At 53.3% G+C, this 26,167-nt stretch overlaps 1 protein-coding gene across 1 annotated transcript in view; it reads left to right on the top strand.

Annotated features, from left to right (window-relative positions):
* Window positions 1–4,584: 4,584 nt before the first annotated feature.
* The window catches only part of IGSF21 (immunoglobin superfamily member 21), a 51,462-nt gene continuing 29,879 nt past the window's right edge, over window positions 4,585–26,167 (top strand). The window contains exon 1 of the mRNA XM_071575694.1: window positions 4,585–4,730. Coding sequence (XP_071431795.1) covers window positions 4,667–4,730 — 64 coding nt within the window. The 5' untranslated portion in view covers window positions 4,585–4,666. The remainder of the gene's footprint in view (window positions 4,731–26,167) is intronic.

Genomic DNA, 26,167 nt, shown 5'->3' with positions numbered 1-26,167 from the left:
GCCCCACTTTGGGACTTTCTCCCCCCATTTTTGGGCCTTTTTCACCCCTTTTGGGAGGTTCTCACCCAGCTGAGATCCTGAACTCCATCCACAGAATTGTCCCACCTAATTCAGGTTATCCCAAGTTTTGTGAGGACTTTCTCCCTCAGTTTGGGATTTTCTCCCTCAGATTGGGATTTTCCCAACCATTTGGGATTCTCCTCATTTTGGGAGGGGCTGAGCCCCCTTTTTTGGGGCAGGGAGGGGCCTCCTGATGCTCTTTGCCCCTTCCCTCATTAATCCTGATTATTGAGCCCTCACCACCATCATCATTTCCTTGTGAATTCCTGTCACTCATGGAGCTGAAATCCTGGAAAAGCTAACGAGGAATCACACCCTCACCACGTCATTACCCAGCTAATTAGTGCATGGACAAGGTCAGGAGAAAGGAATGGAGAGATTTTACCTTTTGGAGCTTTTTTTGGCCCAAATCAGGGCAGATGGAGGAGACTCACATGCCGTGCCCTGCCCTGGATTTGGATTTGAGCTGTTCCCAAAGGTTTTGGACCTACTTTTCCAAGCTGGATCGAGCCCTTGTGGGATGGGAAGGACAGGAGGGCACCAGCTTTGTCCTAAACCAATGATTTTATATATATATATATATAATATTAAAATATAAAAGTATATATTTATATTTAAGTAAATAATGTACATATATATAAACAATACATATAAGTATATAAAAATATACTGTTTATGTCTCCTGTGCCTTCTGATATTCTTCACCCTTCTACCCTGAAAGCAAGACTAAAGAGCTTGAAGAATTTAAGGCATCAATGTGGGATAGAGGGGTCCCAGTTCAGCAGGTGTGACCAGTTGATCCCTGTGTGGGGTGACCAAAGCTGGGGGTTCTCCCCCCTCCATTCATTCCCCAGCAACTGTTCCCAATGGGTCCATTGGCAGCAGCTGCCCAGGGCACAGCTGAGCCCTCAGGCTGGGAGCTGGCTGGGAAAGAAGCCTGGCAGAGGAGCTGGGAGAACTGCCCTGCAGGGACTCCTTGGCACCTCCACACCCACCTGAGGGCTCAGCTCTGCTCAGGGGCCAGCAACCATTCCAAACTCCCCCCTGACTGCCAGAGTCAGATCCCCCAGGGTGGAACTCCCTGCCCTGGGGGAGGCACTGGGGGCTCCCACCTGGGCCGGAGGGGATGGAATCTTGGGGTTTGGAGACTTCTGAGACCACTCATTGGATGCAGAGGAGGAGCAGACCCTGGCCAGGAGGAGCCCCCCACTCTCCCCCAGACTGTGCCATCATCTGCACCAACAGGTTTGTCCCTTCCTTTTCCTTTGGCCTCGGAGGAACCACGTGGGGCTCAGCACAGGGGCCACCAAACCCCCCTGTGTTTGTGCCCCAGGGGGTGGGTTACACTGCTGGGCTTGGGGGTTAAACCCAATTTCTCTTTCTGCCATTTCATTTATTGTAATATTGTTATTAAACTGTAACTCTGACTTATAATCTCTTTCGTGTTGGGTTTGTTTCTCCTCCCCGTTTACCTTCAAACCAACACAAGAGGCTACATTGAACTTCAGCTGCTCGAAATATTAACACACTAAATTCACCTTTGCTACAGTTACAGCATTCCTAAAATCTAGGAAAGGCAAAAAAAAAAAAAAAACAAACCAAAAAAATCAGAAACCCCTTTGACATCAGATGGAGCTGGTGGGGGGATTGAGCAAGGAGAGGGAAAAAAATTCCCTCTGAGAGGAGGGATCTGGGAGCAGTGGCTGTTACAGGAGCTGACAGCACCATTTGGGCCGGTTAAGCTGCCACAGCCGCTTTGAAAAAACAACAACAACAGCGTGTTTAGCTCGGCTGAACTCGGGTTTACCTCCAGGCTACCCCTGTAGGGTGAGGGGTTTCTTTAGGATTTTCTGGGATATGGCCCTTCAAGGGGTGGGTTTTGCTCCTCCTGTCAATTCTATCCGGGGGGAGGGTGAAGAAAATGTGATTTTTTTTTTCAAGGTGTCTCTCAAATCCTTGAGCAAATAAAGGGAGATTTGATTTCCAGAGGTCTCTGAGGTTTTCCCAGTGGATTCAAGGCAGAGGGAGAAGGGAAGGGAAAAATCCGGCTCGTTCCAGGCAATTTCAGCTACTAACTGGTTGAATTTCAGGTACTTTTGCAGTGATTTAAGCAGAGCTTGGTTGCTTTTGAGGGGGTTATTTCAGAATTAAAGCCCCAACCCCCCAGTTTGTAGCAAAATGGTGTCACTGGTTGGGTCACAATCTCAGCATGGGGGTTGTTCGCCACTCCCATCCCAGGGAAAACTTTGATCCTGAGGCTTTTTTTCCCAATTATAATCCCCCAAAAGAGGATGCTGTGTTGGTTTTTGGGGTGTTTGGGGCGTGGGGATGTCTATGCAGTTGGAAATCCGGGATGTTCCCCTGATTTTGGGGAGTTCTGGGGTTAAATTGGCTTGAGAGCTCCAAGGAAAAGATTAGGGAGATGAGGAGACCACACAGGAGTGGGAAAAAAATAAAGAGCAAGGTTTAAAAAGTGGATTTTTGTAATGAGAGAGATTCTTCAGCACTTCTGCTCTTGGCAAGCCCCAGGCCATCCCACTCCCACCTGGGCCCTTTCCTAAATAATCCTGGCACCTTCCTCCATGCCCAGGAATTAATGAATTCTAGGGAGTGGGAGGCAAACAGGCCATGGAGGAGTTTGCATACCTGCCAGGGAGGCATTTTGGGGGGCACAGAACCTCTCCAGGGCTGGGTCCTCCTGCTCAGGGCTCAGGGGATTGCTGAAGGAAGGGCTGGGAAGGTGGAAAGTGATGCCCCAGGGCTGGCTGTGGAGCTCTGGTCCTGCATCCTGTCCCTCTGCCTGCATCCCACAGCCCTGCCTGCATCCCTGTCCTTCCCTGCCTGCACCCACAGCTCTGCTTGCATCCAGCATCCTTCCTATACTCCCACCCCATCTCCTGCCCCCTGCCTGGTTGGCACATCCCCCCCTGCCCCTCTCTCCCTCCCTCCAACTCCTTTTCCCTCCAACACCTTCTGAACCTCCTCTCACCCCTTCCTGCATCTCCCTCTTAAAAATCCCACCTCCCCCTTCCCCCCATGCCCCCCAAACAGTGCCCCCTCCCCTCGCTCCACATCACCCCCCAACACACCCCAAAATTCCCCAAACATGCTCCAACACCCCCCAATACACCCCAACACTTCCCAATACATCCTGTCACCCCCCAGTACACCCCAAAATTCCCCAAACATGCTCCAACGCCCCCCAATACACCCTGTCACCCCCCCAATACATCCTGTCACCCCACAATAAACCCCAACACCCCCAATACACCCCAACACTTCCCAATACATCCTGTCACCCCAATATACCCCAATACCCCCAATACACACCAACACTTCCCAATACACCCCAACACATCCTGTCACCCCACAATAAACCCCAACACCCCCAATACACCTCAACATCCCCCAATTCACGCAAAAGTCCAGAGCCATCCTTTGACTCCTGGGTTTGAAGGAGGGCACCCCATTATTTAGGCAGCCTTTGGGGGGGTTCCCTGTCTTCACGAGAGGGTGATTCCATCCCCCATCCATTCCTCAACCCGTCCTGCACCCCGTTCCTGGACTGTGCACCCCTTTCTGCACCCCACACCACCATACACAGGATTGACCCACCCACCCGACACCATCCTGCCCCCCTTCCCTGGACTGTGCTTCCCCCCGAATCCATCCCCCCAATCCATCCCTCTGAATCCATCCTCCCGATCCACTCCTCTGAATCCCCCCTCCAATCCATCCCTCCGAATCCATCCTCCCGATCCACTCCCCCGAATCTCCCCTCATCCATCCCCCCGATCGATGCCTCCCGATTCATCCCCCTGATCCATTCCCCCTGTTCTATTCCCCCTCTTACATCTCCCCTCATCCATCCTCCCTCTTCCATTCCCCCATCCATCTCCTCTCATCCATCCTCCTTCTTCCATCCTCACGATTCAATTCCCTTCATCCATATCCCCGAATCCCCCCTCATCCATCCCTCCCTCATCCATCCCCCCAATCCATCCCTCCTGATTCATGCTCCCTGTTCAATTTCCCCTGTTCCATCCCCCCTCATCCATCTCCCCCCATCCATCCCCCTCTTCCACTCCCCCTTATCCAACCCCCCGTTCCATCCCCCCCGATCCATCTCCCTGATCCATCCCCGCTCATCCATCCCCCCTCATCCATCCTCCCGCATCCCTCTCCGCGCATCCCCCGCCTGCAACCCGGCCCCCGCATCCCTCCGTGAATCCCTCCCCGCATCCCTCCGTGAATCCCTACCCGCACCCCCCTCCCCGCACCCCCCTCCCCGCACCTCTCTCCGCATCCCCCGCTCCCACCTCCCGCAGCCCCTCCCGGGGGCCGGGCCGGGGCGGGCTCAGCCCGGGGGGGGCCGGGGGCGGCCGCTCGGCTCCCGCTGCACTAAATCGGCTTAAGGCGGCAGAGCGAAGGGAGCGGCGGCGGCGGAGCTGGAGTAGCACCGGGATCGGGACCGGGGGTGGGGGATCCACGGAGTCGGGCTGAGCCCCTCTACCCACCACCCACCCCGCTGCCATGCCCACCTGCCCCCCGGACAGGGGGCTGGGGCACCGCTGAGCTCCATGGGGCTGCCCCCCCTGCGGGCACCATGCGGACCATGAGCTCCCTGCCCCTCTGTCTGCTGCTCTGGGACCTCCTGGACGTGGCGCTGGGTGAGTGTGACCCCCTCGCGGGGTCAGGGGACCCTCCCCCCAAGGCTGCTGGGGTAATCGGGTGCCCACCTGCACCCCGGGAGTCAAACGGTGGGGATGGGCTCCGAGCCCTGAGGCTCGGGGGGTGATGCGGAGGGCTCAGAGGGTGTAGAGGGGGAGGTGGGGGTTTTGGAGGGGGTATGGTGTGGGGCAGACACCCCCTTGGATCCAGACATCCCATTGGATCCAGGCACCCATTGAAGGGAGACTGGTTTTGGAGAGGATAATTGGGTACTAATGAGGTGCATGGTCTGGACCCGTTACTGGGGCACCCCCTAACAGGGTATTGGTTTTAGAACCCTTAATGAGGCACCCCCTAAACAGGGTATTGGTTTTAGACCCCTAAATGGGGCACCCATTAACCGGGTCCTGGTTTTAAAACCATTAATAGGGTACCGATGTGGGACGCATTAATGGGGCACCTCCTAACCAGGTACTGACTTTAAACCCATTGATGAGATGCTGGTGGGGGAGTCATTAATGGGGGACGCCCGAAATGGGTCCTGGTTTTAAACCATGAACAGGAGGCTGATGTGGGAGTCGTTAGCGGGGGTGCCATTAATAGAGGAGCCTATTAATAGGGCACCGGTAATTGGGTGCTGGGGGGCAGCGGATGATGCTCATCCCTCACCCCCAACCAGCATCAAAGAGGGGGACTCATGTTCCCCTTTCCTGCTGCTCCGTCCGGGGGTTCCATCTGGCAGTCCCAACCCTGTCCCCTCCATCCTGGGGGATCTGTGCTCTGGGAATCCCTGGGAGCAACAGCTTTTTGGGGGCTCGCAGCACACAGAGGGCCCCCCAGCCCATCCTGCCCCTTGGGCATGCAGGGGGTCCTCCAAACCCAGAGCAGGGAGAAGCAGCCCCCCAAATTCGCGCTGTCCAGAGGGGTATGCAGCTGGCTGAGCTCCCAAAAGAACCTCTCGACTCCCCACTTCGCTCCAGGGAGGTTTTAACAAATACCCCCCTCCCCCCCCAACCCCACCTCATCCCCAAAAAACGAGGCTCTCGGGGTGGGGTAATTAAGAGGGAAGGAAACTTTCCCCTCCTCACATCCCGGAGACTGAGGGGTAGTCGCCAATTTAATTCCTTGTGTATTTAAAGGCAATTTCGCCACTGTTTCCCCCCAGTTCCGCTGTCCGTGCCCCCCCCAGATGCCCCGCTGTGGGGTCTCAGGTGGCTGCTCTTTCCCGAGCCCAGTGAGCTTTGGCTGCTCCCGGGAAGCCGAGAGGGAGGTTTTGCCAAGCGCCGGGAGACGGAGGGACGAGCGGAGCTTGCTCCGTATCTCCTATTTTTTTATTATTATTTTTTTTTCATTCCTAATGTACTTTTTGCTCTCCGGAAAGGCGCCGTCAGCTGCTGCAGGGCGCGGGGAGGGGGAGCGGCGGCTCTGCGGGGCTGAGCGGGCAGAGCTCCACACACAAAGGAGCCGATTCTTCCCCGGCGTGGCGAGCGGTTCCCAAAACCCATCCCTTGAGGGCTCGTGGAGCTGAGGTTACCCAGAGCCCAGCCTGGATTCGGCTGACCCAGGGCTGGGATCCACCCTGCAATCCCCGCATCCCCCTTTGCCTCCCCCGCCATGGGGGTTTTTGTGCCGCCGAGCTGCGGCTGCTGCTCCAATCCCCCTTCCTGCCTTTTTTTTCCCGAGCATCCCGGCGGCATCAGCATCCCACTGGCATCGCGCTGCCCAAGACACCGCCGGGCACTAAAACCTCCTCGGGGCTGGGGGGAACTTGTGCCAAATCCAGCCCTGTCTCCCTTCTGTGTCTCCTTTCCACCTCCACCGCCGTTTTAAGGTCATGGGTAGATGATTTCCGAGGAACGACGCATCCCGCCGGCTTTTCCTCAGCACAAGCTGCCTGTCACTGGCTCGTGGATCATTTTTCCTCCCTTCCTCCTGTTTTTTGTCACTGCAAATTGGGCGATTGCTCCTCTGCTGTTGATTTGTGAGAGCGGCTGCGGGTCAAGCTGAGCGTGTGTGTGAGGTGGATTTTGGAGGGGGGAAAAAAGAGATAAAAGTTGTTCTGTGGTGGCTCCAGAGGAGATTGGTGACCCCGGGAGGGTTGTGGGGTATAAAGTGATGCAGGAGGAGGATCCAGCGTTGGGAAACACTTGGGTTTAGACATCTAAAATCCAGGTTTGGGCTGTTAAAACCGCACTGGAACTTCACTGCTTTCCTGTATCCCGAGGATCAGCTGCATTAAGTATCTCCCACCTCCTTCCCTGCTGGAAAGTCTCCCTGCCCATGCATGGCAGGGGCTTGGAACGAGACGATCTTAATGGTCCCTTCCACCCAAACCATTCTGGGACTCTACGATTCCACCCCTCAGCAGAGAAATGCTCTCCCACTCCTCAAAAACAAACAAAGAGACCCAGTCTGAGCTCTGTTTCTCCACTAAACACCTCAAAATCTCGGCAACTCGCCTGGCTCTGGGGGTGGCTTCACCCAGCCCGACACCTCCCTTTGCCCCGGGCAGCGGAGGCTGCTCCCGAAATTCGGTGGCCAGATGGCTTTGCCGTGGCTGACTGACGGAATCCTTGGCTGGAGCTGCGGCCGCTGTGCTGGGGAGGGAGGGAGGATGTGGGGAGGGAGGGAGGGAGGATGTGGGGAAGGAGGGAAGGAGGATGTGGGGAGGGAAGGAGGGAGGATGTGGGGAGGGAGGACGTGCCCGCAGAGGTCCTTCCCCTCCCCATCCCGGCGCTTCCCTTCTGAGGGATCCAATGGGATCCCTTCCTCCTGGGAAGGTTCAGAGGCGCACATTCCCAAATGCCAATCCCGCTGTTCATCCCTGCCATGTGTCTCCAAAGTCCCTTTTTTGGGAATTTTGACCTGGTTTTGTTGTCACCCGCCTTATTATGGGGCAACTGCCCTCACCACTGCTGTACCCAGGAGGACCACCAAGATCCCACTGCTGGCATGAAGGAGAGCACCAGGGATCCATTGGAAGCACTTCTCACCCTGCAAAGCATCCGTGGGAAGCCTTTTGGGGTTTGCATCCATGGTTTGCATCCATGGTTTCCATCCGTGGTTTCCATCCATCACCTCGTGATGAGAAGCCCTTTTATTAACCCGAACCAAGCACCGCTGGATCCTTCCCGACGTGTTATCCATCCCTCTGGGGATCATCACTCCTTGTAATCCAGTTCTTTTTTTTCTCTTTATAACAAGCTCGGCCTCTCCCCTTGGCCAAAAGAAATAATAAAAGCTGCTGAGGACAAGGCTAAGTGGGTTAAGGAGCCGTCAAGATGGAAAATCGAGGACATGCGGAGGAGGAGGAGAAGGCGAGTGGCTGGACACAGAAACGATGGAGCCTCGGGGTCCCTCTTGGCTTTGGAAAAGCCCCAGCTGGATTCTTGGCATGGCTGGAATCAGGACTGGCTGATGAGGCAGCGCTCGGCTCGTCCCCTGAAATATGTGCCCCATAAAATGCCCGTCGGGGGTTGTTTTATGGGTGTGTAAAAGCCGAGTTGTGTTTTGCAAACACAGGAGGGAGGGAGGGAGAGACCGGCGAGGTTTGATCTCAGCGAGGTGTTTCTCTGCTCCTTATCTGAGCGATTGGCTTTGGCTTCTGGTTCCCATCCCCCAGCACCTCCTCCCATGGGAAAAAAGATGGGGAAATTCAAGTGTTTGGAGCTGTTTGTCGGGGGTTTGGGCTTTGCAGGGACCTGCCCGTAGAGATATCCCTGTTCTGCTTCTCCAAGCTAAAAAAAGAACAGCTTGGAAAAAGCACTTTACACTTATGATTTTTATCAGCAAACTGAATTTCTCTCCCCTCTCCTTTTCCAGGGGCCCTCTTGAGGCTTTTCCTCACAGGAAGTTTCCCAGTTTACACCCAAACCCCGGTGTGGCTCCTCTTTGAAACCTGGAAAACTCATTTTCCCTTTTTTGTGGCTTTTACCAGAGTGGTGGGAACCACCTGCTCGTGTCTCCTATTTAAAGAAAAGAGGGATCTGGTGGGAGTTGTGTCCTGGGAGATGAGAGGAAAGCAGGAGCAGATTCCATGCCACGTGGCACCTTTAATTCCCCTTTAAATCACCTGTACAACACTGACCCAAAAATCCATCCCAAACTCCCCAGTGTTGCTTTTCCTCATCAACTCCTGCATTCAGCTTCAGGTCAGCTGGTTTTTTTTAAAGCTTTTCCTGCTATTTCCATGGAATGTGTGTCTCCCTGAACCCCCTGCTTTGCTCTCTGGGTAAATCCAGGCCACGCAGCCCCTTCCAAAGATCCTCCTTGCTGTGCTAATTGCCCTGCCCCAATTAGCCCAATTTTCCTCTTCCCACCAGCTGCGTTTTGTAGCCGTTCAGAGCTGCCGGTTTGAATCCAGAGCTCTGTAAAAAGCTTTTAACACCAGCGAGGATCTTCCCCCTTGCCTTGTGCCTTTCCAGGCTAATAAGGATCTTTGTGATATGGAGATATTCTGGATTTCATTCCTGCATGAAAAACCTCGGGAATTAAATCCTGGCTGAGCCTTGAGCATTTTTGAAGCTCTCCCATGTGTGTCAAAGCTCACTTTGGGGGTATTTACCCCCCAAATTCCCTTGGGATTATTATCACCCCCAAAAAACAAGGATGCTGAAGGGTTTGAGTGGGGGCTGTTGGTCCCTGCTGGTGGTGGAGTTGTGATTCAGGTCCTGGATGTTCTCCCGAGAGCCTTGAGCTGAGCAGATCCTGCTCCGTGTGGGTGTTACACATCACATGCTCACTGCTGAATCATGGAATGATGGAATGATTTGGGTTGGAGGGACCTTAAAGCTCATCTCATTCCACCTCCTGCCATGGGCAGGGACACCTCCCACTATCCCAGGTTGCTCCAAGCCCTGTCCAGCCTGGCCTTGGACAGTCCCAGGGGTGGGACACCCACAGCTTCTCTGAGCACCCTGTGCCAGGGCCTGCCCACCCTCACAGGGAAGGATGCCAGGAAGGTCTGACAGAGCCACAGCTCCTCAGGGGGTGCTCTGTGAACACTCAGCTGTGAGGGAGAACAACCAGGGCTTGGGTGGGTTCACCTTTCATGTGGTGAAGCGAAGAGAGGTGGGGACAAGAAAAAAAGAGACAATCCCACTTATTTTAGTTTAGTGATTGCCCAAATGGGATTCACCACAGGGTGTGGGGTCTCCATGAGCTCAGGAACACCTGACTGTGATCCAGGGATTGTCCACACAAGTGGCCCTGGGATCCAGGAGACTTCTCCGTCTGCTTCCCCTTTTACACCTGAAGCTCTGGGGACAAGAAGGATGGGTAGATGTTGGTGTGGCCCTTCAGAGAATCATAGAATGAATCCCAGAATGGCCTGGCTTGGAGCAGACCTTAAATGTCATCCAGTGCCACCCCCTGCCATGGGTAGGGACACCTCCCACTACCCCAGGTTGCTCCAAGCCCTGTCCGACCTGGCCTTGGACACTTCCAGGGATGGGGCAGCCACAGCTTCTCTGGGCATCCTGTGCCAGGGCCTGCCCACCCTCACAGAGAAGGATTTCTCCCAGTAACTTACCTAAATTTCCCCTCTGTCAGTTTGCAGCTATTCCCCCTTGTCCTGTCCCTCCAGATGTTTGTCCAAAGTCCTTCTCCATCTTTCTTGTCAGTACTGGAAGGCCACAATTAGGTCACTGTGGAGCCTTCTCTTCTCCAGGCTGAGCAATCCCAGCTCTCCCAGCCTTCCCTCCCAGCAGAGCTGCTCCATCCTCTGCCCATCCTGCTGCCTCCTCTGGGCTCTCCAGCAGCTCCAGGTCCTTCCTGAGCAGGTCCCCAGGGCTGGAGCAGCTCTGCAGGTGGGTCCCACCTGAGGGGGCAGAGGGGCAGAACTCCCACCCTTGCCCTGCTGCCCCCACTGTGGGACCAGCCCAGGGCACAGGGGGAGCTTCTGGGCTGTGGGAACATGGACAGGGAATGTCCAGAGTCATCCATCAGCACCCCCAAGTCCTTCTCCCAGGGCTGCCCCATCTGTCCATCCCCAGCCTGGATTCACCCTGGGGGTTGCCATGACTCAAGTGCAACACCTTGAGCTTGGTCTTGTTAAACCTCCTGAAATTCCCAAGGGTTTAGAAGCTTGTCCAGGTTTCCCTGGTGCCTCCAAGCACTTCCAGGCAAGCTCTGCCCTGGCATTGCATCCAACTTGAGCATCATGGCATGGAATGTTCCTCACCCTGTGTTTCTGTAGCACCTGGACAGGATGTTAAACATGTTCTCACCAGCCACCCCTTCCCAAGGAGATGTTTCAGGAATTCAGATTCCTGGGGTTTTTTTTCTGGTTGTCTTTGCAGAAATTGTCTTTTCTGTCAGCAAATCCTTGGCTGGCAGTGCTTGCCCAGCTCTCACCTTGTGCTTTAAGATCTGTCGCTGCAAAGCTCTCCAAGCCGTGGGGATAAGAGCAGGTTTTACTTAATCCAGATGTGCTAATGGCTCGGGAATTAGGCTGAGATGGAGCCAAGGATCCTGCCAAGGCTCCTGCAGCGCTTGCTGAGGGAAAAGCTTTGCGGGGAGGTGAGGATGGAGCTCCAACCTCACCTTGGATGGTCAGGATGTGCCCGGGACCATGAACAGGGAGAGGATGAGGATGAAGCGTCACCTCCTCGGGACGCACCAGTGGTAGAATTTCCTCCAGGCTTCTCATTTTCCCCACCAGAAAACCTTCAGCAACACCCAAGCCACCAGTGAAGAGGAAAATCAGGGGAAGGAGCCCCCAAATTGTGTTGTGTTGTGTTCAGTTCTGGGTCCCTCAGTTGAGGAAAGAGATTGAGGGGCTGGAGCGGGGCCAGAGAAGAGCAATGAGGCTGGAGAAGGGACTGGATGTGGCACTGAGTGTCCTCTGAAACACCTCCAGGGACAGAGAATCCACCATGTCTTGATCCAACCCCACTGTGATCACCAGCCCAGGGCACAGAGTGCCCCACACAGTGGGGTTGGATCAAGGGTTGGGTTTGATAATCAGAGGTCTCTTCCAACCCAAGTGAGAAGAGCAACAAGGCTGGAGAAGGGACTGGAGCACAAGTGCTGTGGGGAGAGGCTGAGGGAGCTGGGGGTGTTCAGCCTGGAGAAGAGGAGACTCAGAGGTGACCTCAGCACTGTCTGGAACTGCCTGAAGGGAAGTTCTGGCCAGGTGGGGGTTGGTCTCTTCTCCCAGGCACTCAGCAATAGGACAAGGGGGCACGATGGGCTCAAGCTCTGCCAGGGGAAATTGAAGTTGGAGAGCAGAAAAAAATTCTTCCCAGAGAGAGTGCTCAGGGATTGGAATGGGCTGCCCAGAGAGGGGGTGGATTCCCCATCCCTGGAGGTTTTTCAGCTGAGCTTGGCCGTGGCACTGAGTGCCATGATCTGATAAAGGGACTGGAGTTGGACCAAGGGTTGGACTTGATGATCTGGAAGGTCTTTTCCAACCCAATCCATTCTATGATTCTATGAAATCGGTGGATTTGGGAGGCAGGAGGTGCAGCAAAACTTCCCGGCTGGAAAATCCGCGCCGAGCCGGGAGGATGCAGCTGATGTGGTGGGTTTTGTTCCCCTGCCAAGCTGCTCTCTTTGCCCTTTTGTTTGCTTTCCGCGTGGCACTCGCAGTACTGATGGGCCTGTTTTTAACTAATGACTGGCGCTCACATTATCTCGCCCGGCATTATCTCCTTCCCACTTTTCCCCTCTTTTTCCTAAAATAAACCGTCAATCACGGGCTTGTTTTGGATGCTTTGGGGACTGGATTTACGGCGAATGCCAAGGGCAGGCGGATTCCAAAGCGCGGGGATAATAACCCACCGCTGCGCCTCCCTCTGTGGAGTTATTGTAGCATCAAACGAGGGCTTGGGGGTCTGCAAGGCATTTGGATATCAGGGAAGCTGCTTGTGCTGCTCGTTTGCCCTCTCAGCTGGCTGAGAAACCGAATGCACCCCCAAGGAGGTTTGGGAAACATCAGGAAAAACCACATTTTCCGGCCGAGGGAATGGAAACGGGGCTGTGGAAATGGAAATGTGGCACCACCGAGCCCTTCCCGGCCTCCAGACCACACATTTTCTCTCTCCTGGTTCTCCATCTGCAAAATCCTCCTTGGCTGGAAGATGGGATGTCTCGGAGGTCTTGCAGGAGCAGGGAAGGCAGAGATTTAGTTTGCCTCCTGCCCCAACCCTCTGAATAATTTCTCGTTTTTATAATTCCTCCAACAATACACTTCAGAGAGGAGGGCAAAAGGGATTAATGGCAACTCCCTGTGCTCGGAGATAAATCCTGGTGTTGCATCCTATCTGGGCAGGGCATGGAAGCAGGAGCTGGAGAAGCCTCCCTTGGGATGCACCTCCTGTGTTTAGACCTCTTTGTTTCTTTTCCAGGAGATCTGCACTGACAGGGATGGGCTGGAACGATGTGGAGGGGGTTTGGTTCTCCCCAAGGGTGGGTGGGATTCAGGGTGATGGGGAGGTTGGAGCTGCTTCTGAGTGGACTCCCATCTGTGGATATGCTTTTTTGGGGATGGGTTTCATGGATACCCTTGGATTTACTTGTAGGAATGTTGTTTTGGATGATGGTTGTGCTGGAAAGGACACTCAGCTGGTTCCCAAGCTGCGTTTTGCTGTCGGTAACTTGGGAAGAGGAAGGTGATGAGAAGGACAGTTTTGGCTGGTGATTGTCATTGTCAAGGGTGTCAGGTGGTGGCTTTGGGTGCCACTGGGTCCTCACCAGCGGGCTGAGATGGACCATAACAGCAGGAGGGGGCAGAAAAGTCCCAGCTCAGCAGATATCACCAAAACCATCAGGATCAGCCCAGTTTTGGGGTGGGAGGGATGTGGGTGAGCTGAGCTCCCTCTCCCCTGGGGATGTCTTGGACAGATGAACACCTTCCTCATCCCAAGTTGCTTCTTGGCTGCATCTTCCACAAAAAACCCCATCGTGGTTGGTTGGAAATGCTCTGGAAGTGACTTTTGATGGCCACATGATTTAAATTTGCAGCTCAGCTTTGCACCTCTGGAGAGTGGGTTCCAAAGCTTGGCTGCAAGTCGTGCTTAGGAAGATTCCAGCCTGAATTCCCACAATCCCTGGATATATCACAGCCTGAGATACTTTTTTTTGTTTTGCTCTGTCAAGCATTTTTCTCGTATTTATAAGCCCAGGAAGAAACCAGTCCCTGCAGGCTGAGCTTTACACAGGTTGTGAGGAGGGGGAATCACGGGCTTTGCCACCCCATCCCACCCCACCCCACCCCACCCCATCCCACCCCACCCCACCCCACCCCACCCCACCCCACCCCATCCCACCCCACCCCACCCCATCCCACCCCATCCCATCCCATCCCATCCCATCCCACCCCATCCCATCCCATCCCATCCCACCCCATCCCATCCCATCCCATCCCATCCCACCCCACCCCACCCCATCCCATCCCACCCCATCCCACCCCACCCCACCCCATCCCATCCCATCCCATCCCACCCCACCCCACCCCACCCCACCCCACCCCACCCCATCCCATCCCATCCCATCCCATCCCATCCCATCCCATCCCATCCCACCCCATCCCATCCCATCCCATCCCATCCCACCCCATCCCATCCCATCCCATCCCCTGTTTGCAGCCCCAAGAACATCCCAAGAGCCGCTGGTTGAACTTGGCTGATTTTCTTGCTCTTCTCCTGAAAATAAACCCTGGCGAGTTGGATTGCAGAAAGATGTGGTGACTCAGAGCAGGGTGGGAGGACTTGGGCAGGATCACCTTGCCCAGCACCCCAAAATACACACAACGAGCTGGGATTTTCCATGCAGGATAACGGAGTGGATCTGCTGATGGAGAAACACCATGCAATGAATGGGTGGAGAAGCTGCTCCTTAAAGCACTCAGAAGATGTATCACCACCACCATCAAGGCTGGTTTGCCTTCCAGACAGATCATCATGCCTGGAAAAAAACCTCCAATGATCTGTCCCCACTCGGAACTTCTTCTCTTTGGAAGTTGCTAATGAGACATTCCCCGTAAGCGCCGGCTCTGGTGGCTCGTTTGGAGCTGTGTTTGTGTCTTGTTGCATTATCCCTTTTCCCCCCTGAGGAAGCCCTTGGTGAGAGTTGTGTGGAGATGGTTGGGATTCCTCCTGACGGAGGGAATTTACGGCGCGGTAATTAAGGCGGTGGCGTGGGAGCCGCGCGATGCTCGAGGAAGCGCTTCGCGAATTAAACCCTTCTGTTCCTCGAAATGTGTCTTCTTTGATTTATTTTCGAGGGAGAAAACGCATCGAGGCGGCTGCACGGTGGGAAGCGATTGGGAGAGGGCAGGATTTGGGCACGGGGAGGTTTGGGATGCTCGGATTTATTTGCGTGGTCCACCCTCCTCTGTTTCCCGATGCGCTCCGAGCTCCCCGCCGGGAGAAAACAACCCGAGCCTTTCAGATTGAAAGGGCTTATTTAAACAATGTTATCTCTCCGGTGGAGGGAAAGAGGGAGGGAGGGAGCACATATTGTAAGGTTATATTTAGTGTCGGGTGTAGGACAAAGCAGATGCTGAGAGATTTTTTTTTTTTAACGCCGGGAATGTTAATCACTTCTGCCAGATCTCCTCGGAGATGTAAAAATATATATATATATTTATTTATACAGATGCAGGTGCTCAGCCACCCGTCTGAGGACGAGGATGGGAGTTCACCAACCCTCCCTGCTTCGCTTTTGACCTTTTTCCACCCGGGAAAGTCCATCCTAGCGGGACAAAGCCATGCGGTTCTCTGTGCTGGGGCTCTCTGGAATGTGACCCCCCCCCTTCCCGTCCTTCAGCCCCCCCCCTAAACGGGATGGGAATGGGAAGGGAAAGCACTTCCAGGCTTGCAAATGGGCTGTTTAACAACCTCGGCAGTGCTTTCCCTCCCGGCGAGCGGCGAGGAAAACCTCCTGCATTTCCCAGCCTCTCTTGCCCACCCTCGCGGGAGCAGTGAATTAAAGGAAATATTTTATGATCCTATGCTTCGTTATGTTTTATTAAAAGCAGAGCATCGGCCTCCCCTGCCACGTTCAGCAGATCAGAGGCTCTGCTGGCCTTTTTTCCCCTCTCCTTTCCAAGCTCTCGCTGTTATTCCCGAAGCATCCGACTCCTTGGTTCGGCTGGAGGGTCAGTCCAGGGGCTCCTGGTGGAGGAGGAAAACGTGCAGGGGGCTGAAAAATGTGGCTGTTTGGTTTATCCAAGGATGTTCTGCATCCAGATTGGCCTGGGGATGGGAAGTCAGGCAGCAGGAATAGCTGATGGATTTGGGAATAGGGAGGGATGGGAGAAAGTGGAGTCGTGGGGAGGTGACACCCCATGGAAGTGTTTGAGCAAAATGGGGTGAAAAATGTGGGTGTGTGGTTTGTCTGAGGATGTTCTGTATCCAGACTGGCCTGGGGTTGGGAAGTCAGGCAGCAGGAATAGCTGATGGATGCAGGAATTGGGAGGGATGCAGGAACAGGGCTGGATGTGGAAAGTGGAGCCATGGAAAGATGACGCCCCAGGGAGATGTTTGAGCCATGGGTGGAGCCTTGAAAAGATGCTCAGGAAAGTCTCCCTACTGGTTTTCAGCTTTGCTCCATCTCAGGGTGGGAGAACCTCTGGGATGTCATTTTGGGGGGGAACGACCCCAAAACCCCCAACATCCCCTTTGCAGAGATAAATCAACAAGCAGGGCTGGCACTTTGCTCCATCAGCCTTTGAGATGGGCAGCAAAAAGCCAACCATGGATAACTGGGCAGATCCGGAGGCGGTTGGGAGATGGGCAAGGCATTAATTAGCAGTTGCTTCTCAATGGTGTGGAGATGGATGGGGATTATGGGAAGAGCCACGTGAGGGAGCGGAGGAGCAACGGGAGATCCGTGTTATGGATCGGGGCTGGGAGAGGGAGAGATGTTTTAATCTTATTAGTGGAGCAGCATTACTGGAGAGCAAAGGGATTATTAATCACGGGGTGTAAATCGGGGGGAAGAGGGGAGATTCCAATTAGCAATCCTGCTCTGCCCAGAGAGGAGGGGAGGGGCTGGAGGAAGGCTCAAGCAGGGGCAGTTCCTGAGGGATGGTGTGGAAAGGCTGTGCCAGGAGATGGGAGAGTTTGGGGTGGGGCCGTCCCTCACCTCAGCCAAACCAGTGCCCAGGAAAGGTGTCACTGGGCCAGTGCTGGAGCCCAGAGCTGGAAATCCCAGTGGGATGTGTCTGTTGGCATGGAGGGTGTGCAGGTGTCTGTTCCATCAGCCCAACTGGCTGCCTGTCCCTCCACTCCTGCCTTCATTCCTCCACCCATTCCTCCCCTCATGCCTCAGTTTTTCCCTTCATCCCTTTCTCCCTCATTCTATCCCTCCCTTCATCCCTCCTTCCCTCCACTCATCCTTCTGTCGCTTCCTCCCTCTGTCCCTTCCTCCATCACCCTCTTCACACTTCCTTCTATCCCTTCCTTCCTCCCTTCCTTCGTTCACTCCTCCATCCCTCCCTTCATTCTTCATCCTTCCTATCCCTCCAGCCCTCCCTTCAATGGTCACTCCTTCCCTCTATCCATCTTTTTGTTGCTCCATCCCTCTCCCTCTGTCCCTCCCTCTATCCCCTCCTTCATCACTCCATTCCTTCCTCCATCACCTTCTCTATTCATCCTTCCATCCCTTCCTTTCTTCAGCTCTCCATCTCATCCTTCATCCTTCCAACCCTCCCTCCATCCCTCCCTTCATCCCTCCATCCCTTTGTTCCTCTCCATCTCATCCTTCATCCTTCCAACCCTCCTTCCATCCCTCCCTCCCTCCCTCTGTTCCTCTCCATCTCATCCTTCATCCTTCCAACCCTCCCTCCATCCCTCCTTCCCTCCCTCTGTCCCTCTCCATCTCATCCTTCATCCTTCCAACCCTCCCTCCATCCCTCCCTTCATCCCTCCATCCCTCTGTTCCTCTCCATCTCATCCTTCATCCTTCCAACCCTCCCTTCATCCCTCCCTTTATCCCTCCATCCCTCTGTTCCTCTCCATATCATCCTTCATCCTTCCAACCCTCCCTTCATCCCTCCCTCTATCCCTCTGTCCCTCTCCATCTCATCCTTCATCCTTCCAACCCTCCCTCCATCCCTCCATCCCTCTATTCCTCCACCCCTCCCTTTCTTCTTCACTCCTTCCTTTCCTCTGTCTCTCCATCCCTCCCTCCCATACGAACCCACCAGAAGACACCAGATGCCTCTGGAATGTCCCTCCTGGGAGCTCAGAGGGTTTTCCAGGGATGTAGGGAAGGAGCAGGGGGGGCTTTGTCTGCTGGGCTGGGGCTGATCTGGCTGTCTCAGGCTCCACAAGGCCATTTTTGGGATAAAAATCTGCACATCACACAAGAAATGGCAAAAAAACAAAGTGGATTTTGTAGCACTTGGGAGTTCTGCCCCACACCAGGTTTTATTCCCCCCCTTCCCCTGCCTGAGGTTGTGCCTTTGGAAAAGCAGTTCCGAAGGAAAATGAAAAAAAATCTCCCAAATATTAATAATAATGATTCTTTTGCAGTTCCACAGCACAGGAATCGATGGTGTGGGCAGAGATCACTCCCAACAGGCAGCTGGGAAGGGAGGGGGGATCGATGGCTGCTCATTTGTCACCAATCAGAAAATGGGATAATTGGATTTCCTGCAAATAGAGAAATAAATAAGCAGATTCATCATCTGGGTCACGGTCACCAACTTCTCCTGGGCCACCTGGGCAGGGCAAAACCTCCTTGGTGTCCCACAGGGCTCCACGTGGTGGGAAACCCAACAGTGGCATCTCAACCTAAATCCTCCTAAATTCCATGAAATTAATTATTTTCCCCCTTTCTGCCCATCCCAGGCCTGTGTATCTCCCACTAAACTGGAAGGAGAGGAGGTTTAGGGAGGATTGTGGGATTTCCAGAGGGAAAATTCCCAAGTGGGATGATTTTTTGGAGGAGCAGCACCTCCAACAACCCCTTGCTGTTGCTCCAGGATGGGATTTTTGCTGGATCTCAGATGGGTCATAAAAGGTCTTGCTCCTTGCAAGTGTGGAAACTGAGGCACAGAGCTCCGAAAGACACGGAATCATGGAATGGTTTGGGATGGAGGGACCTCAAAGCCCATCTTCTTCCATCCCCTGCCATGGGCAGGGACACCTCCCACTATCCCAGGTTGCTCCAAGCCCTGTCCAACCTGGTCTTGGACACTTCCAGGAGTGGGGAGCAGCTCCCTGCTGCTTCCAGCTCTGCTAATTAGTCCTGGCTGGGATTAAGCTCCAGTCCAGATTAAAACCATGAGCTGTGGCTTCAAATAATTGGATACTGGTGTCACAATCCTCACCCTGACCGAGGAGAAACAGCAGAAAACCATCAGCTGGTCCCTCCCAAGTTCACCCAAGAAGTGGCTTAAACTCTTCCAAGGCTTGGCATCTTAATTCCCAAATTTCATCACCTGTATCCAGCTCCACTTCTGGGCTTGAACAAACCACAACCAGGGACAATAATTTGCTTTTTTTACACCCAAATTGCATCTCTGGGGTGGTTTTTGCTCAGCTTCGCTTTTGGCTCTGCCTGGAGACGAGATCCTTGATCCCAGGTGAGGTTTTCCATGATCCCTCGTGCTCAGGGGCAGCATCCAGATGTTGCAGCTTCCTGGGAGAGATGCCAGAAGGATCCAGCTGATGGGGAATCTCTTCTGTGTCAGGATGGAGAGCTGAGCCTGCAGCTGGAAAAGGAGGTCTGGGGATTTGCTGGGGGGAAAATCCCATTTCCAATCCTTTTCTTTGTGGGATTATGATAAAGTCTCTCCTTCTCCTGCCACACTGAAGTCTGGATTAAACCCACATCTGCCTGGAGAGGGTTTTGCTGAGCAGGACGTGGAGCTCAGCAGATCCCACCACCCTCACTGTGATGCTGCTTGATTAAAAATGAGGAAAGAGCAGAGGAAGGAGGAATTTTTAGCTCTCACCAGCCTGGAGAGGCTGCTAAGCTTGTGGGACACCTGGAGTTCCCAGTTTGGAGCATTATTCCATGTTGTGTCCAGGTGTTGAAGGTCTGTTGGAAGGATTTTGAGGAATGTTACCCCATTCTGGAGGTGTGGATTGAATTTGGTGGCTGGAGATCCCTCCTGCTCTGCAAAAGTGGGATTGCAGGAAAATTCCTTGTGTGGGGAGCCTGGGATTTGTTGGAGAAAGAAAACAATCCATGGGAAGATGTGCAATGGATGTGCTTGGAGGGTGGTCTGTGGTAGGAGAGATAAAGGGGGTAAAAGAAGGAAAAATTGGGAGCTTTTTAACAGTTCTCAAGGTCAGTGGGGATCTGCAAGGAGGGAGAAAAAGGAGAAGGGAATTCTCTCCAGGGAATTATCAGCAGGAGTGGCACGTGGGAGGGAATTAGTGCCCTGCAGTTGAGGCTGGGGGGGGTGGGGCAGAGGTTTTGGGTGTAAAACTTTGGGGAAAAACCATCTGATGTGGAAAGAAACCCACAGGAGAGTGAGAAATCCTGCAGGAAGTGGGTTTGCTTTGCTGGAAAAGGGAAATTTTGGGATGAGAGAGGAGGGTGCAGGGTGGGGGGTGGGGGTGGGGGGGTGGCACCTCCTGCCTGTCCTGACTTGTTTGGCCAAAATCTGTCGAGTTTTGGTCATGGAATGGGAATCCAATTGGGGTGCAACTGGTTTAGAACTGGTGAGGGAGTTTCCATTGGCAGCCTGTGCCACAGGCAATCAGCCCTGATTTGCATATAAGCAGAAATGCAAATGAGAAGCACGATCTTCATTTCGAAAATGGGGCATCTGAGCCCCGGGTTGACCCAGACGCATTTTGGGCTCTGTTTTGGCACCACCAGCTGCTCTCACAGCTGGGAGGAGGCCAAGAGGTGCCAGCAAGGCCATTGCTCCAAATTAGTGATGCCATTGGGGTTTGGAGGGAATTTGGCTCTGCCAGACTCACTCACCCACCTCTCCTGGGAGGAACCATCATTTGGGGCTCTGAAAACACCAAAAACCATCAAACTCCCCCCCCCAAAATACTGACACTACCCTTAAATAACCCAGAAATGGCTTAAACAAAGATAACAAATGAGCAACATAATGATGACAAACATCCTCCTCTTCCCCAACCCCAAACCCAACGACCCATCCCCAGTGGCAGCCACCAATTTGTGCAGCTGTAAACCCCACTCAGGTGCTCTGGTGGCGTGTCAAGCATCATATTTTAATGGCAACATCAGGAGGGGGAAGATGTGGCCATAAAATATCCCCTTCTCCCCCCCACCAGCATCATCAGGAGATGGAGTTGCACATCTTAAGGCGACGTGCTGAGTTGGGGGGAGGTAGAAATTATAAATAAAACTTTACTGCGCTCCAGTAAACGCTGCTAAACATCCTTCATGGCTGCAGGATGGCAGGAGATAAATATCCCAGCTGGAATTTATGACTGTGGCTTCCCAGCCCCTGCAGGGGGGGGGGTCTGGTGGCAGCCAATGAAATTCAATATATCACCAAGACTTATCAATGCAACGAGCACAGCCCTGCTGATAATCGGGGTGGGTGGGGAGATCCATCTTCTTGGTGCTCACTGCTCTTCTCTAGGCTTGATTTAATGACTTCAGGGGTTGGGTGGAGGGTTCCTGAGGGGTTGTTCATCCTTATGGGGTGTCTGCTCCTTCTACGTTGTGTTTTCATGGAGATAAATCCCATTCTAAGGGTCAGCCCTTGAAGGGTGGAAATATTACCCAAGTGGTCCCTTATGGGCTTGATTTAATGAGTTTTGGGGTCGAGTTGGTGGTTCTGAAGTTGCTGGTGGTGCTGGTTGGTTTTCTGGTCCTTCTACATGTGTTTTCACCAAGATAAATCCCATTCTAGGGACAACCTCAGTGTTCAGCCTTGAGAGGGGTGAAATATTCCCCAAGGAATTGTGGAATTGATTTAATGAGCTCTGGGGTTGGGTGGAGGGTTCCTGAGTGGCTGTTCCTCTTCGTTGGGTCTCTACTCCTTCTTCATGTGTTTTCATGGAGAGAAACTCCATTCTAGGGGTCAGTCTTTGGCTTTGGAAGGTTGAAATATTACCCAGATGTTCATTTACAGGGTTGATTTAATGAGTTTTGGGGTTAGGTGGAGGTTTCCCAAGTGGTTGCTCACTCTTGAAGGGTCTCTGCTCCTTCTACTTGTGTTTTCATGGAGGGAAATCCTATTCCAGGGGTCAGCCTTTGAGAGGTTGAAATATTACCCAGGTGCCCTTTTCGGGCTTGATTTAGTGAGTTTTGGGGTTGGGTTGGTGGTACCCAGGTGGTTGTTTGTCCTGTTGGGTCTCTGGTCCTTCTATTTGTGTTTTCAAGGAGATAAATCCCATTCTAGGACTAACCTCAGTCTTCAGCCTTGGAAGTTTTGAAATATTACCCAAGTGCTGGTTTATGGGGTTGATTTACTGAGTTTTGGGGTTGGTGGTTCCCAAGTTGCTGTTGGTCCTGGTTGGGTCTCTGCCCCTTCTACATGTGTTTTCATGGAGGGAAATCCCATTCTAGGGGCAAAAAAACTGTGAAAAACCTGTTGGTGCAGATGATGGCACAGTCTGGTGGAGGTGGGGGACTCCTCCTGGCCAGGGTCTGCTCCTCCTCTGGATCCCACAAGTGGTCTCAGAAGTCTCCAAAGCCCAAGATTCCATCCCCTCAGGCCCTGGTGGGAGCCCCCAATGCCTCCCCCAGGGCAGGGAGTTCCACACTGGGGGATCTGACTCTGGCAGTCAGGGGGCAGTTTGGAATGGTTGCTGGCCCCTGAGCAGAGCTGAGCCCTCAGGTGGGTGTGGAGGTGCCAAGGAGTCCCTGCAGGGCAGTTCTCCCAGCTCCTCTGCCAGGCTTCTTTCCCAGCCAGCTCCCAGCCTGAGGGCTCAGCTGTGCCCTGGGCAGCTGCTGCCAATGGGCCATTGGGAACAGTTGCTGGGGAATGAATGGAGGGGGGAGAATCCCCAGCTTTGGTCACCCCACACAGGGATAAACTGGTCCCACCTGCTGAACTGGGACACCCCTCAAACATCCATCTTTCTGCTGGAACGAGGACTGGGACGCCTCATCGGAGATGTAGTACAAGCACTAACGTGACACTGCGAGTGAAGGAGGTGGAAATGGGTTTCCTCATCTCCTGCTCCGCTGAGCTGGAACAGCCTCCGCTCAGCAAGAGACGATGAAGACGTTAGAGAGGGTTTGTTTCAGTCCCTGCCCGAGCCACGGAGCTGAGAGGGATGGATTAATCCCACATGGATTTGTTTGTCGGGAGACACGCTCCGAAGGTGGCAACGAGCTGGGGAAAAGCTGCTGTTTACATGGAGTTTATTGGTGATGGATAGAGGTGGTGCTTGGGGAGCTGGGAGAAGGAAACTAGAGAGAGAGAGGTGGAAAAAGGGAAAGGAATGGATGGAGAACAGGCAGGAGAGGGGTGTTGGAGAGAGGGGAGGACACTGCAGCATCCTGAGGCTCCCACTGATCCCTGTGGGGACCAGGGACAGCACCCAGGGAAGGGCCTGAAGTTGTGTCAGGTCAGGGTCAGGTTGAATCTCAGGACAAGGCTCTTCCCCCAGAGGGTGGTGGGCACTGACCAGGCTCGGGTTGGATCTCAGGGAAAGGTCCTTCCCCCAGAGGGTGGTGGGCACTGAGCAGGCTCAGGTTGGATCTCAGGGAAAGGCTCTTCCCCCAGAGGGTGGTGGGCACTGACCAGGCTCCCCAGGGCAGTGGGCACAGCCCCAAGGCTGCCAGAGCTCCAGAAGTGTTTGGATGATCCTCTGAGGCACAGAGTGTGATTCTTGGGGATGGTCCTGTGCAAGGCCAGCAGTTGGACTGGATAATCCTTTTGTGTTCCTTCCAGCACAGCATATTCTGGGATCTCAGACTGTGCCAGGGCAGGGTCAGGTTGGATCTCAGGGAAATGTTCATCCCCCAGAGGGTGGTGGGCACTGACCAGACTCCCCAGGGCAGTGGGCACAGCCCCGAGGCTGCCAGAGCTCCAGGAGGGTTTGGATGATGCTCTGGGGCACAGGTTGGGACTCTTGGGGATGCTCCTCTGAAGGGCTGAGGGTTGGTCTGGATGACCTTTGTGGGTCCCTTCCAGCTCAGCATATTCTGTGACCCAAATCCTTTGCATTTCCACGCCCAAAGTGGCCCAAACTCCTCCTTTGTGTGTCTGAGGGCATTTATCATGCCGAGGTTGTGCTGATGAGGATGAAACCCCCACTGAGCCGAAGCATTTGGAGAGTGTTTTTAGCCCAGCATGACCCATTTTGAGCTCTCTCTTCCATTCTCTGCCACCTTCGGTGTCGCTGCCCCAAGCCCAGGGGCTGCTGAGCACCAATCTTGGCCTTTAAGGATATAAAAATGACTGTGGTGCTCCTAATGAGAACAAAACCAGCCTAAAAAATTGATTTTTCCTTAAGATATATCGACACAACTCTTTGGGAAGCCCCTCTGGGATCTCTCAGCATTGAAGATGCTCTCCATGAACACAAGTGATGTCGAGTTCCACGGCACGACACCAAGTTAGGAATTACTTCTTTTCCCTTTTGACCTTGTGTTACTGTGTCCATGAGGAATCCAGGATTTAAGGGAAAAAACAGAATGTGGACAGTGATCAAAAATCCCATCTCAGTGGGAATTTGGGAGCATTGGGAGCTGGGTCTGGTTTGTTGTGTTCCACATCATGGAAATCATGGAATGGTGGGATGGTTTGGAAGGAATGTTAAAGATCATCTCATCCCACCTCCTGCCATGGGAAGGGACACCATGGGAAGGAGCCACATCCAACCTTGGCCTGGAGAACTTCCAGGAATGGGACAGCCACAGCTTCTCTGGGGGGAAAAAACCCCCGACAACTTCGGATGGCGATAAAATTTGACCAATCAAACTCATCATTTTGTAGTTTTGACACATTTTGACTGTGAAATGTGAACTAAACCCCCTCCCTCAGGGCCTGGCTGTCCCCAGCAGCCCTAATGAAGTGGTTTGCTCAGTTAATCTTCATTTAAAAGGGGGTGAAAGGCCGACCCGGCCCGGCTCCATCGATGTATTGATCCAAATTATTGATTTCCATTACAAAGAGCTAACGAGGCACGAGATGCATCCACAGGGTCTGTCAGGCTCAGAGCCCCTACAGCATCCCATTAATTAGAGGAAAATTGGCCCCAAACAGGTTCCTCCCTGTAGATTTCACACATCTCTGCCATCCCGGAGGGTTTCGGGGCTGCTTTGGTCCGGCAGCTCCCCCATAAAAAGTAATTAGAGCTCCAGCTGCAAATTGTTTCCTCCCACTTATGCAAATGAGTGAGGTAAGAGGCATCTAATTAAACGTTTGTACTTTAATGCGCCGCGGTGTGAAGGAAGATGAATTTTAATTACGGGCTCTTAATTGTTTGGTCGGCCTGTTAATATCCTATTTACACAGTATTAATACAATTTGCTCTCAGCCAGCAGGGCTCTTCCTCACGGTGGGGGAGGACGAATTTCATGGGTTTATTGGATGAAATAAACCCATCTGGCCAAAGCCAGCGGGATTTTTGGGCGGGCAGTGGTGAATTTGGGGATGTTCAGTCCCCCTGACGTTCAGTTTTGGGGTTTTTTTGGAAGAAAAGTACAATATTCAAGGAAAACTCGAGCAGCTCATGGATTTAGAAACATGAGTAAGATCCCCCAACCCATTTTTTCCCATTCCAAAAGGACCATCTCCTTCGGAATCACGACGCTGAGTCCCTGTGTCACATCCCATTCCACTTGCTGTTGTTCAACCTGTGTTAAAACACTTATTCCTCTGTTTAAATAAAAAATAAACCTCTCTCAGTTTGGCAGCTTTCGAGGAGGAGAAGCTCAAGATTCAGCAAAATTTGGCCACTCCGGACGGCGCCAGATGCGAATCCTTCGCCGGTTCTCGTCTCTCAGAACCCTCCTGGGTTAACAAGGAGAGGCAGCAACATATTATAATTGTAAATTGTCCTGGAATATCATAAATAAAGCATCAGTGGAGTCGGGGAGGGAGGGGGAAGGTATTTGTGGCGCTTTCAGCATCGGGAGCAACTGCTGGTGTTTAATCTTTAATGAACAAGATGTTGCAAAGTGCTGCGAGTCAAAGCGTGTTTGGTTAATGCTGCTCAGCCCCGGTGTGAGCACAGGGGGTGACATCCCTGTCCCTTGGGCACATCCCTGAACTTTCCACGCCACTGAGCACCCCTTGTGCCAGCCAGCGCCTTCCTCTGGCTGGGAATAAAACTTGGTTGTAACAATGCCAAGGTTGTGGGTTCAATCCCCTGTGTGGGTCATTGACTTGAGAGTTGGACTCGGTGATCCTTGTGGGTCCTTCCAACTCAGAATAGTCTGGGATTTTATGATTCTGGGATTACGGAGTGGGATCACTCCCTGATTTTTGGGGGGAGTTTCCCATCTTTTATATTCTGACTGATTCTTTTGGAGGTGGCAAAACGAAAGGAACATGTTTTGGGCCAATTTTCCTCTAATTAATGGGATG

The sequence above is a fragment of the Pithys albifrons genome, chromosome 22, assembly GCF_047495875.1.
Source record: "Pithys albifrons albifrons isolate INPA30051 chromosome 22, PitAlb_v1, whole genome shotgun sequence".
In the NCBI taxonomy this organism is placed as follows: Eukaryota; Metazoa; Chordata; class Aves; order Passeriformes; family Thamnophilidae; genus Pithys; species Pithys albifrons.
This window is presented reverse-complemented; position numbering and strand designations above follow the sequence as displayed.